At 44.0% G+C, this 14,032-nt stretch overlaps 1 protein-coding gene across 1 annotated transcript in view; it reads right to left on the bottom strand.

Moving 5' to 3' along the window:
• Window positions 1-14,032, bottom strand: part of MAPK8IP3 (mitogen-activated protein kinase 8 interacting protein 3) — a 62,682-nt gene that overhangs the window by 33,059 nt on the left and 15,591 nt on the right. Inside the window, 5 exon segments of the mRNA XM_054391237.1 lie at window positions 2,370-2,616; window positions 8,053-8,197; window positions 11,222-11,313; window positions 12,053-12,123; window positions 12,780-12,900. Coding sequence (XP_054247212.1) covers window positions 2,370-2,616; window positions 8,053-8,197; window positions 11,222-11,313; window positions 12,053-12,123; window positions 12,780-12,900 — 676 coding nt within the window.

Genomic DNA, 14,032 nt, shown 5'->3' with positions numbered 1-14,032 from the left:
AATAAACTTTTCATCTGTCAGTAAAACTCTTCACTCACCATGAGACACCATGGTGACTTTCTCTATAGTTTCACAGAGACTAATTTCATTCTAATAGAAGTAATTTTTCAATACAAATTCTCAAGTCTACAGCTGATTTCGATACCTATTACAGTAACATTCCACTGAAAGACTGATATGTGAAATCCACTCTGCTTTCTGTATAATCTACAGCCTGAACCTGATATTTAAGGAATGAAGAATTTTCTCTTCTTGCTAAGTCACATTGAAGGATTAGAGACACAACTTGTAAAAGACTCAGTGGTGTTCCATGTGAAACTTCTGACCTTTCCAAACAGCCTCAGTAGCCAAATGCACAAAAGCCCAGGAGAACCTGGATGTTGATCTTATTTTTTGAGGCTGGCACATGCACCAGCTGGAAACAAATGCTGTGTCTGAAGACCAAGGCTGATGTGTACCTGTTGACAAAGTAGCACACATATTTCTCAAGCTCACAGCAACAGAGGCCTCCTTTCATTTTGTCAAGCCAGGAAGCTTTTTTCCAAATACCTTTGAGTACCTTTCTTCAGTAGCTCAGCTCTAAGGCATCTACACCACTGATTAATTATAGATGCACAAAACAGCTAATTAAAATTCAAGTATCTGTGTTCCTCCTCAGCATGGAGAGCTGATTTTGCATTTCACATGAGAAACAGCTGAAAGGTTGAAGATGCAGTGCACACAGGAAAGATACAACTATCCACCTTGAGTAGATCCCACAGGATGATACTTCCACCAAGAAAAAAAAGCAGCTTTCATGTGTACAATGACTTCATAGCTGCACGCAGAGAGTGACCCAAGAAAGGTAAATGGGCTTGTAAAGCAGCAACTGTAAAAACAAAGCTAAGTATTTATGAGGCACTCTGACATTTGTGCTCAATCTTCCTGATGCCAATACTTGGACTGATTGGCTTTGGCCAGGACCACTGAACAGAGCACCCTTTAGCAGCTGCCTATGCAGAAGCCATGCATGTTTATGGAGACCTATACTAGTTTCTGAGAGACTGGCATCTGTGATCCTGGGACCTCCTCTGCTGCTAATATAAATACAGAATGGGACTCAGTCACGATAACTCTCATTCGAATGCCACACCAAAAGATGGTGCACATTGGTTTATAGTCTTAACCTGTAAGCAAACAGCTTGTGAAGGTTAGTTGAGAAATTTCCCCTGTATTACTCAGGAAAAGAGATGATAATCTGGTTCAGATGCTAACCTCAGAGACCTATGCTCATCCCTGTGTTGCTGCATAGATTTTCCTTATTATCTTCAGCTGCTTTTACAGTCAGAATCACAGAGTGTTAGGGGCTGGAAGGGACCTCGAGAGATCATCCAGTCCAACCCCACTGCCACAGCAGGATCACCTATACCAGATCACACAGGAATGCATCCAGATAGGCCTTGAATATCTCCAGAGAGGGAGACTCCACAACCCCCCTGGGCAGCCTTTTCCAGTGTCCTTTAGTATCTAAGTCCATGACTTGTAAAACAGACCACTTCTCATTTCCCAAGCCTGCTGCAAGTCTAAATACAATGCAGGCTGGGAGTTGCTCAGATACTACATTGGCACAGCTGTATTAAAAAGCACAGAAAGGGGCTTTTATTATGTTATTACACCATTTTCTTCATTTAAACAGCCGGTGCTAAAAGGCTTAGGGGATGGCTTTCCTGACAAGAAACTGAATTATTAAAGGACTCCAGGAAGTGGAGAGAAAATAACTGTAACTTCCAGTGATTTGAGAGTGTTCTTATATGAGAAGCAGGCTCAAAACAAAACAGCTTATTTAGCTGAGAAAAACAGCTGGGTATAATTGCTATTTTTGAACGTATCAGGGTGTGAGATAAACACATAGAAGGGAAAATAGTTATTGGCAAATTTGGCACATGAACAACTAGCTATAAAATGCTTCCAAATCAATCCAGACAGAAAACTACAATGAAGCTTGTAACTACCAGCTTGTAACTACCATACCAATGAGGTCCGGAGTTTCCAAAAGCTCCATTAGATCAAGATGGGACTTGACTGTTCATGAAAGAGGCTCTATGACATGGATGAATGCCACTGCAAAGGACTGAACTCAGTAACCTACTCCCATCCTCTGTATTTGTGAAACTGTTCGTATTACTGATGTTGCAAAAATCTGCTACCTAGAGAACTGCTAACACCCAGTGAATCCTGTCTCATTCCTGTATCTTTCTAACGAACCCTAACTCAAATTCTGTACTTAAGAAGCTGATTAACCTCCCAGCCTCTTCCTGCAACAGGGGCAACACAAGAACTGGGAAGTCAATGACTTTAATGATCAAGTAGCTGAGCTCCAGCTTCCATACCTATGCTGACATTCCTCATCTCCTGTGTGACCTGGACCTCCATGTTCCGGCTGTTGCGCTTCTCTCTTGCTCTCTTGCTGCTCTTGCTGGTGCCGTTGTAGTCGCTGAGGGGCTGGATGCTCTCGTTCAGCGGTGTGACAGCAGCAGAGGGCACAGATGAGGTGGGAGTATTGGACTTGGTTCCAGTGGTGCTCGGTGTGGCAGCTGCTGAGGACTGTCCCGATTCGGACATTTCATCCTGCGGGCACTGTGGCAATGGCAAGGTGGAGGAGGAACAAGAAGGGAAAAGCACAGCTGTACATTTCAGTTGATCTCCCAGCTGTTGGTGTATGGCTGCCTTAAAGCACAATGGAGCATGAGTCTTGCTCACTGTCCCAGTGGCACACCCAGCACTTGCTGGTGACACTGAGCACTGCAATCACAACGAAGCAGTGAGTTCTCGTGCTGAACTCAGCAAGCAAATCCCACCTGTGAAAGGACTGACATCCTTCCTTCTTTACTACTAAATATGGTTCTTCACAAGTCACATCTGTATGTTCTCTTCATCATGCAGCTCAGCAAAGCTGGCCTTGCAAGTGAAAAGCACCTGCAACTCATACTGACTACAGTGGAAGCTGAAGGGCTTTGGCACTTGCAGTAAGCCAGGACAGCATTTCCCAAGACTGGAAGGCATTATGGATATTGCTTGGGAAGGGTCTGAAGTGGCCTCTTAGAGGTCTTGGATGATGTCATTATTGTAAGCCATCAACACAACCTGGATGAGGGAACAGCAAAGTGGTTTTGACATTGAACTGCAGAAGCTAAGCAGATACCAAGCCAGGATGGTGACTTTGCTAGCACAGGAGACCTCTGTCCTCATACCACCTTATGCAGAAGCTAGTCAGGCATGGGTCCAGCTTGACAATACAGTAGAGACAGGTGTGGTCTCCCCACTTCCAAAAGACAGGATGAGACCCAAGAATTTATAAATCAGACACTGACAAATTGAAAGGAGATGGATTCCCAACATGAGATGTGAAAAACGGCTACCAGCTTTACAGACTTTATGGCCCCACTTCTTGTAATACCCTCTCTTGAAACACATGAGACTTTCAAGGATCTGTCAGGATCTTACAGTGTGACCATTGTTTGTCAGTTAAAGCAGCACTGCTTCAGAGTCAGCTAATTAACGTCTTGACCAAAGCTGTGCTCAGGCTCGGGCCCAAATGAGATCTCACCATTCTTCAGAGCAGACCACTCTAATTACTGCCTGCAGGGAGATGCAACATTAATGTGGAGTTCTGTGTGATAATGATTTGCAGTTGGGTGCAGTGACATTCAGCATCTGCACATCTAGACCCAGCTGCTTGCTTCTCCCCTCCTATGCAAGTACCAGAAAGACCCTGATTCTGCTCAGAGGTTGCTCTGAGCCTCCAGACCTTGGAGCTGTGATGCCTTTCACTCCACTAATTTGGAAGTCTCATTTCTTGCACTAGTATTAACCTCAGAACATGACAATAAAAATAAATAAATAAATAAATATGAGATGAGAGAGAAGATTGAGGAAAATAATGGTGACTTAACCCTTTGCAGCCATGCTTTTTTTTTTTTTAATCTGGAATCTTATTAAGATCTTCCTTTAATTAGACTGGCCTCTGTACACTTATCTGAAAGAACCCTGCAGTACACTGCACTATGGAAGTCAAAGGTTTTAGCCTGCATCTGTGTGTTTCTATGGCCATTAAATACAACCCCTAATTTTGTGTATAGTTTCTGCACTGTCAGTCCAAACAGCATCCACATTCCCACAAGGACATTCAAATCATCTCCCTGCACGTTTGCTGATTTTAGCACCAAGACTGAGACAAGGACTTTTCAATTAGGCTGCTACATGTGAAACATCACACTTCCCATCTCTACTTCATAATCTTGTTTCAGGAGCTACTTTCCTAATATGTCAGAAAAAAAAAAATCAAATCAGGTTTTTGAGAACTAATCTAATCCAGTAAGCCTTGTAGTACTTCAACTGCCCAGTTTGCCTTCCATGCTTCGTATTGTCCAATGAGACAAAGAGTATCAACTGTAAAGAGCAAACACAAAACCTCTTTCCCCAAACAAAACTTCTGTTGGATGAAAAGATCTAGAGATGTTCTTGTGCCTACTCTAAATCCATAAGCATAACCAAAGTCCATAAGCATCTCAGCACTTTAAAAGTGCTGCCCAGGTGCATAGGCATGTCATTCCTTGTTCTTAGGAACTAGTTGTCATTTAGGAACCCTTGTATCATCAGTGTCTACAGGGCAGTGTTTGTACCAGACACATCCTGTAACTTCTTGTTTATTGACATCATCTGCCCCTTGCTCAGAAGTCACCAGTGAGGAATTACCCTGGTCTTTCACTCATTCTTTGGTTATATAGCTGAGTTTTAGATTTACCTAGCAAACATACTTTATCAACCTACCAGCCTGCATTGGAGAACTTCCTTCCTAAGGTAGATATTACTAAAGCACCCCTCTTCACACTCCAGAAGCTCTATTAATATTTGCTGCAATCTTCCTTCTGCAGTTCTGAATGCTTCATTAATGTCAAGTATTCCATTAAGTGTACAGCTCTCCTCTACAGTGCAGGAGGTGTCCTCCACAACCCGTAGCTCACCCAAAGAATACTCTCCACAACCACCACTTACCTACTGCCATACCTGTCAACCTCCTAAACATCAAATGTGTAGTAGTGACCTCCAAAATGTATTGCAAAGGCCCAACATTCATAGCAGTCATATGTCACCATGAGAAGCCACAATTGTATGGTTATAACACTGAAAGCATAGTACATAAAAACAAAAATGTTAAAGACTTTCATCTCCAAAACATTATATAAAATAAAGACCGAACATAAAATAATTCTGAGAGAGAAACTAAAACAGGAAATGGTAATAAAATATACAAGGACACTTAAAATATAACTGTAGTATGGTCCCATGAAGAAGGAAAAGGAGTCAAAAAAGACAGGATATACATACTGGGAAGGTGAGTTGTGTGTAGTTGATGCCAGTGAAATATCAGAACTGCTGCTGAAGAGGCAAGGAGTGCATGAGCAGTACTGCTGAGATTTCATTCATGCAGAACATTTCAGAAATGGCAGTGCAGTCAGAAAGTGTGCAAGAAGCATGCAGGAGGAAAATCTCCATTTGAAACTGCAAAACTACCAAGTGAGTCGATCACATCCTTTAGGTTTGCTCCACACTCTTAGGAAATGCTCCGTAACATACCACCCCTCCCAAGGCTTCCAAACTCTCTAACTCCACTCTACCAGTTAGCCTCTGGAACCCTGCATCCCCTTTCTGAGTTTCCCTAATGAGCTCTATCACATCTCAGCACTACCCATCAGATACATTTGGAGTAGCACACTACTACTACTGCACAAAGCTTTCTTGCAACCAGAAATGGAACTTTTTGCCTGACACACTAAATCTCCTGCAATCCACTCAACTTCCTTTAGAAGTTCTACAACATTATCAAAGATTCACAGAATGGCTCAAGTTGAAAGGGACCTCAGAGATCTACTCCAACCTCCCCACCAGAGGCAGGGATGCCTCTCAACTAGACTCATCCAACCTGGGCTTGAACACCCTCAGGGAGGAGGCATCCGCAACCTCCCTGGCCAACCTATTCCAGAGTCCCACCACCCCTGTACAGAAGAACTTCTCCCTAAGATCCAGTCTAACCCTACTCTCTCTCAGTTTCAAGCTATTCCCCCTTGTCCTGTCTCTATGAAAAGTCCCTCTCCAGCCTTCCTGTATAATCCCTTCAGGTATTGGAAGACAGCTCTAAGGTCCCCCTGAAGTCTTCTCTTCTGCAGGCTGAACAAGCCCAGCTTCCTCAGCCTATTGTCATAGCAGAAGCACTGCTTAAAGAGTTACACCTTAGCAAGTCTTTGGAAGATGGACCTAGCCTCAAGGTCCTCACAGCTCTTCTCTAAAAATTAACCCCTGCTGCACATGCCTGACTGCTGAAAGCTTGAGGGCTTGTTCACACCAGTGTGCAGTACTGTCTGCAGGTCCCAAGGAATAATCAGTTCTGGTACTAGAAGCATGTTGGTCTCTGTGCATTTCTACTGCTGTGTCCCTGCAGCAGTGTTGTGTTGGCATGGCCCTAGTCTGAAGAAACACATTCATGTTCTATCCATCTTTAGTTACATTATTGTACTGTGGCATTGCTATTCCTGAATTCCAGGCAGAGCTCTCCAGAGAAGACTGTAAGATCCAACTGGCACTCTGCAAGTTGCTACATTCCCCAAATTTCTGTCTCTCTGACACTACAGTGAGGCTTGGGTTCCAAGAATAGTCTCCACCCTATCCAAAGATGTTGCTTTTAGATTTCCAACTTCAATGATAGCAAAGGGCTGACAAAACACTAAGGTTTATGCTGTGCTAGGCCTGGCTTCTTTACAGAGGTAGAGCTAAAAAAGGAACGTTGCTACTTGGAATTTCTCTAAGTTTCCTGAGTTATGCATCAAAGAAGCTACTCCTGCAGAGTCCTCCTCAGGCCAAAGTACCATTAATGCACTCTGGAGACATGCAGATTGGGTACAACACAAAGTCAGCTTTTTTCTGTCCTTGTTTTTTATTTTCCTCCTCTCTGCCTTTACTGTCTCAATGTACAGGATTAGTAACTTGTAACTTCTCAAAAGGTAACATATAAAACACCTGCTGTTCTACAAATTCCACATAGAGAGAAGGTAAATTTTATCAGACACTTTTAAAGCAGACCAGAAGCTCTGTGAGCAATGCCAGGCAGACACAGCAGTCTCAGGCCTTTCACTAGGCATTTGCAGAACATCAGTCAAAGAGAGAACTGAAATCGGTTGGATCCTGAGCACAAAGACTTTGAGAAGTCTACAAGTACAGCTCATAGGAAACATGGGTCTCACTATGCATGGCCTAGACTGTAAACAGCTGCAGTGAGCTGTACAACATCTGGGTCTCTGAGCTCAAACCAGTCTCTGAACAGCACCACAAGCAATAGGCAGAACCATGCAGTTGCTTCAGCACAACTCAGTGCTGGTTTTTCACAAGCCCCAGTGCAGGAGGCAGTGCCCTGAAGGAGACAAGCATACTGAAGGTAGACAATGCAAGTCTAGAGTAACAATAAGATAGAGGAGGAACTAAAGACCTTTAAGCACAGTGCAAGACTTGGGCATCCAGAGAAGATTAGGAGAGGAAAGGATTTAATTGAAGATAGAAAGGCCAGAACAGCAATCAGTAAAAAAAGGACAAACATTGGAGAGCAAGTGCAACCCAATGCCTGGTCCCAGCTGAAGTACAAAAGCACTGCTTTTCTCAAGGAGGGGAGAGGGGACAGGTTCTGCCATTTTTTATAGCTTATTTAGGAGAGGAAAAGTGAAGGATTTATCTTCCCTATGTCTATGTCTCCCCACACATTCCTCTCAACTTGGGGCCAGCCAAGTAAAGGAGATTATCACCGAGACAAGAAGCATGAGAAGTGGTGTCAAATCCCTCCCACACCATATGCCAGATCTGCAAAAGAGTCTTGTCCCACAGCACAGCTACCAAGGGAGCAGACACACAGCAAGGAGAGGCTGCAAAGGGTTATGGACACAGACTGGTCTCCGTCTTAATGAAAATGTGGAATGCTATTGACAGCAGGAGAGTGTGAAACCCTTGCTCCATAATGGTCTGTAAAACCTTGTAGCTGGAGTTGGACTGCAGCTGGCCGAGGTCACTCAGGTGCCAGTGGTCCAGTGTGGGGATGATCTTGGCCCCTATCTGCCCACGTACCATGCCATCCGCCAGCGGGAAGACGTTCAGGGAGTTAGGTCGTTCCTTCCTGCTGAAGAGAGAAGCAGAGAGAGGGCAATCAGCCTGCTAGCCACTTACAAGTGCCTACAGAAAAGAAACAGCACTTTAGCTGACATGAAAAAGGAATCACTGCAAATTGAATTGCACTCCTTCCCTTCACACTGCAGTTGTACAAACACCCAAGTCCCATACACCCATGGTGTTGCCTACTCAGACCCATTGTGTCTGCTGATAGAGCCATGCCTCTTCCTAGAGAGACAGAGAGGGAGGGGGTGAAGTGATCACAACAGGCACGACTGACTTCTCCATCAGTATGGGGGAATGCAAAAGTGCAGGGACCCACAGGCCAACATAAGTCAGTGTATCTTCTGAGAAACAAAAGGTACTACGGCAAAAGAAGCAACAGCCAGTAACTCTCACAGCAAACCCATAAAGCTCCCATAGATCCTAGAGATGTCATCACCAGGTCAAGCAAAGAGGATGTTAAGTAAGAGCTGCCTGCATGGCAGTTCTGTATATTTCCACCCCAAATCTGGTTAGCTCCAACAGCAGAAATCAGATGGTTTTGAATCGTTTCCAATGTTAAGTAAGAAAGTATTTGTACTCTCCGAGTCCCTCTTGATATCCATATTACAACGCACTCAAAATGCAGAAATTAAAGGTGTAAATGAATGCATCATTCATACTGCCAGATGGCCTTAATTATGTTTTTTCCTCATCCTCTTCTTTCTGCCAATTGCAGGTGACTAGCTAGCTGCAGATTTGGTTCTGAATATAAAAGCTGGCACAGATTTTGAGACCAAGTTCCAGTGGGAGAAAACCTAGAGGAAGCAGAGGAGATGGCAAAAGCTGTAGCAGCCTGCCTAAAGCAGTAAGTGGTTTGGTGCCAGAGAAGCAGACCTGCAGGGACAGAGCACACCTCCATTTAGGGGATAACCCCACCAGCCTCTACTAGCTGATTCCAGTGGCTCTGCAGAGATAACTAGGCTGATCTTCTGTGTGAAATGCACTCCCAAAGGGGTTCAGTGATGGTACTTCACCATCTTCTGTATTGGGCTCCTCTTATTGGTGTGGGGTAATGAAATCTACCTCTCTGTACACCACTGTTAGTTACAGCACATCTTCATGTGCCTTTCAGATTAACAAAGTTAAGATGCAGCAGTAAGATTTACCTTTTCCTCCATGACTGGCGATGACTGAAGGGACAAACAGAGCAGCCAGACAGAGCATCAACCGCACAAAAGCAAGACAAAAGAACAACCATTAGAGAGCAGAGGTCATGCAGGCATGCAGCCCTCCAACAGACACAGTGCACAGCAGCCCACACCACGTGGCAACGTGCACTGTGCCCACCACCCCTCTGCAGAGGGGGAATACACAGCCCACTCCCCAACAGCTCCTGCCCAGGCCTCTCCCAGGTGACAGGCAAACACCCTCAGTGTACTTACGGTCTTATGCAAACCTGCACCTCTGTGCAGTCCACCACACCCCAGAACATCCACAGATGAAAACAACTAAATGCATCCAAATCTGAATGACAGCCCTTGAGAAATTATGCCCCTGTCTGCCCCCTGCACATCAGGGAGACCAGAGACACCACATCAGAGACCAACCCCCCACCTGGCTCCAACCTCCTTTCACGAAGTTGTAGAGAGCAATGAGGTTCCCCCTCAGCCTTCTTTTCTCCAGACTAAACAACCCCAGTTGTAGGGAATGCAGTAAGACTAAAATCTGGCTAGTTACAAAAGTTTCTGAAGATTCATGTCTTTTACTACTCCCTTTCCATCCTTCAAGCATCTTGCCTGTGGGGTTGAGTCTCTCTTTCTCTCCCTTTTTATTTCTTACAATGGACAGTCAGAACTTTGGCAATCTAAATTCTGCCTTTACCAGAGCAGTCCAATCCAGCAACAGGGAGCCACAGAATGGAGAGAGTAATTGCATGTCCTATGCCAAGACCTGAAACTTCCTTTCTATTACATCACCCCAAACCAACTGACAAAGCCCAACTGACCTAAACACACATTACTAACATATCCTCACTTACTCTTCCTTTAATCTCAATACATTTATTTACTCTTAATTGTAGGTCATTTTGCTCTTTCTTCATCTTCAAACTTTGCTCCACACTCTTTTGAATTTCCTCTTTCCTGCCACATGCTACGTCAAAAACCTTCACAGCTTTCCATTTATCTGTTCCCAGTATGTTCAATCTCCATGTCTTTGCCCATGCTGCCCTCTGCATTACAGCCTGATGTGCCATCCTGCATCAGCACAATAAATGATGCTCAATCAGAGTAGATCATGTGTTATGTGATCTACCACTTCTCTAACCACTATTTATCGAACATAACTTCTACTTTGCACCCCTGGGGCAATGTTACTACTCTAGAGTATCATCAGAAAGTGTTTGGTGCCTTCACACACCACTTAAAATTAGATGGATCTGTACTGCTAGCAATGTAACTGCAACTTCAGTGCTTTACATTTGTTCTAAAAGAACAAAAGCCTGGTTCTTCTCTAATCTGAGATTCCTTCCTACCCCTGCCTTCTTTAAGCAAAGGCTGGTTCTTACTGGTTTGGTGTTCTTAAAATGGGGGGGAAAGGGCAGGAAATCAACTTCTTGAGCATAGGTGGATGTACTGGGGGACTGGCATAAAGTGAGCTTCCCCTGAGGGAACAGGGGAAAAAATCCTGTAACAGCTAATGTGATTAATTGCTACAATTTTGCTGGCTACCACACACAGAGAGAGACACAGACACACACATATTCAATACCTTCAGCCATTTTATAGACAAACCTTTTACATGCCACCTGACAACACAAACATTATTTTTCCAGAGGCCACCCATCAACAGCAGTGTGACAAAGCCTAAGCTTTGTACCAGAACACATAAAGCTCCTCACCACCAAGCCTCAGTACCCACAACTCAAACACAACTCCTCACAAACAGCTTCAGCTACAATCTGTGCCCACAGGATCTCTCTCTCAAATATGCTCTCCCACTTTGTAAGCTCCTGGATGGCGTACATGACATGGAGAGGTTATGGTCCTACCTTCTCCCAGGTAGACTACCCTCAGTTTGATTATTTCCCCCAACTTGCTGCATCTTGGATCGCTCAATGTGTTCCACATAGGTCTGGATCATCTGCGAGGAGAGAAAAATCCATGAGCCGAACAGAGAAGACTCATCTTCTGCTTTTGTTTGGTGTTTTCCAGTGTCTATTTCCAACTCCCTTTCTTTTTTTGCACATCACCTTGTCTTTGTTCTTGTCTTCTACACTGATGAGGTAAGTGAATGGATTAATCTGACAGAAAATCTGACACCAAATTGTGTTGAAAATGACTTAATCTTGTCACAGAAGAGCCATGAAAGAGCACATCTGAAAATAATATAAGGTATCTCCTGGAGGCTCATTGGCAGCAGGAAATAAGGTAGTGGGATGATATTGACAGAATCACAGAACAGCTGAGGCTGGAAGGAACCTCCTGGGGTCCAGCAGGTCTAACATCCCTGCTCACACAGAAGACCTGTCGGTTTCCCAGGACTGTGTCCAGGTGGCTTCTGAATGGCTCCATAGATGGGAGACTCCACCACATCTCTGGGCAATCTGTGTCAGTGCTTATCACCCTTACAGTAAAGTCTTTAGTCCTCTTCAGAGGGAGCATTCTGTGTTCAGTCTGTGGCAGTTGTCTCTGGTCTGGTCACAAGACACCATGGAAAAGGACATGGATCCACCTGTTTTAGACCTTCCCTTCAGATATTTCTGCTGTTCCCAAAGCTCAGAAGCTCTAGTGATCACTAGTAGTGTAAAGCTGAACTCTTTGATGTGACTTTACATAGAGACTGTGTTTATTTATTTAGAAATAATGAGGTGACATCCTACCTCTGTGTGACGCTGATGGAGAGCATTGTACTCCTTCTTCATTTCTGATTCACGTTCCTCCAGTCGTGAAACTACCAAAAGAAGATTCCAATCACCATCTAACACACACCAGGTGTTCAAAAGAAACTCAAAGGCTCAAAAAGCCTGTTTTGCTAGCAATCACTTTGCACCCACTAAACAAACAAACAGAAACAGAGTACTGCACTCTGTGGGATGTGGTCTTCCTTACAAACTCACTTCATGGATACCTGCACATTCCCAAAACAAGCAGACCAAACAGCACAGAAGCAGAGTTCTTCAGCAGTGTCCTGTGCCTCATAAGTGTCCTAGTTTGACAACAATTTAAATTATCCTCTGGGATGGGTGTCTCTGGCTATCTGAAGAGCAGCAGCACTGAACAAAAGGTGTTAAGGAAGCATTTGTAAAAATAAACAAGGAAACAAAGAAATGTGATTCTGTGACAAAAAAAAAAATGGGGACAAGAAGAAATGGGAAACGAGATTCCAAACCTTTACCAATGGCCCAGATCTTGCATCTGGAGAAACTGAGCATGCCCCACATGAGAAGTAACAAAGCCTCTACTAAATCCTTTAGCAGGATCAGAATTTTATATGAAATTTGCATAAATTATATTAAACCAAACAAAAACTATGAAAAGTAATTTTGAAGTTGCAGTATGTGTGAGGAAAGCAAAGTGTATAATCTTGTCTGGTGTAGTTTTGCTTACTCTGATCTGCATAGTTTTTAGTCTTCAGCTCCAGCTGTCGAGTCTGAAATTCAAGGTGTTCCACTTGGATTTGTAGTTCTTTCTTCTCCTGCTCCAGTGCATCTTCAAACTCTATAAACTTCTGAATAGGGACAAAGCAGAGAAAGAAGCACAGATGATAAATAAGTGTAAAAGGTGTTTGCCCTACAGAATCACAGAATGGTAGGGGTTGGAAGGGGCCTCTGGAGATCATCAGGTCCTACCCTCCAAAGCAGGGTCACCTAGAGCAGGTCACATAGGAAGGGCCCAGGCAGGTCTCCAGAGAAAGAGTCCACAGCCTCTCTGGGCAGCCTGCTCCAGGGCTCTGTCACCCTCAAAGTACAGAAGTTCCTCCTCATGTTTAGATGGAACTTCCTATGTTCAATTTATGCCCATTATCTCTTATCCTGTCACTGGGCACCACTGAGAACAGCCTGGCCTTAGATACTTGTAAAGAGAGTAGGAAATAAAGCCAAGATGGCTTTAATCTGACTTTAAGACATTTATAGAACAAGACCCCCAGGAGAGAATGGGGCTACAATAAGCTCACCAGGGTGCTCTGCTCCTGGCCCTGTCTCTTCTCTCTGTTTGCAAAATGCTCCTCAGGTCAAGCTTTCAGAGATTCATGTGCACATCAGCTGGCTGAAATCCTCTCCTGCTCCAAGTATAAATACTGGGTAAAAAATCTTTCTCTCACCCTCCTCTCTACTCTGCAGGGGGGAAAGGGCTGCTCTCTGCAAATAATGCTGATCAAGAGGACATGGCAATTTTAATTTAAGCAGTAAAGCCTCAATGTACTCTAAAAGAAACAGACTCTGGTGTAAATCCTTTTTGGCTAAGATTCCCAGGGAGGCAAATGCACTGCAGTGCACAGTAAGATTATTGTGCTAAATTCTGCTCATGAAACAACAGACACAGCACTTGACTGCATTCCCAGGAGTGGCCCTGTGCACATCTCTTATTACTTGGACTGGAATAATTAGCAGTGACACTGGAGCCATCACTGTTTTTGGGAACTGGAGCTTCTCTCTGGCTACGACTGAGCTGCATCATTTACTGTTCCAACAGACTTTTAGAACTGTCCAGTAAATCCATCTGAACAAGAGAGTCACATTTCATTTCTACAGACCTGTATTTATAGAAACAATCAAATGCATTTCAGCTACCTCTTGTTTTCCTGCACTAAGTGTTCTGCAGTGCCTTTAATCTTTAACTGGGCTTTTAACTTCCTTTTC

The sequence above is a fragment of the Indicator indicator genome, chromosome 22 (assembly GCF_027791375.1).
Source record: "Indicator indicator isolate 239-I01 chromosome 22, UM_Iind_1.1, whole genome shotgun sequence".
Classification (NCBI taxonomy): Eukaryota; Metazoa; Chordata; class Aves; order Piciformes; family Indicatoridae; genus Indicator; species Indicator indicator.
This window is presented reverse-complemented; position numbering and strand designations above follow the sequence as displayed.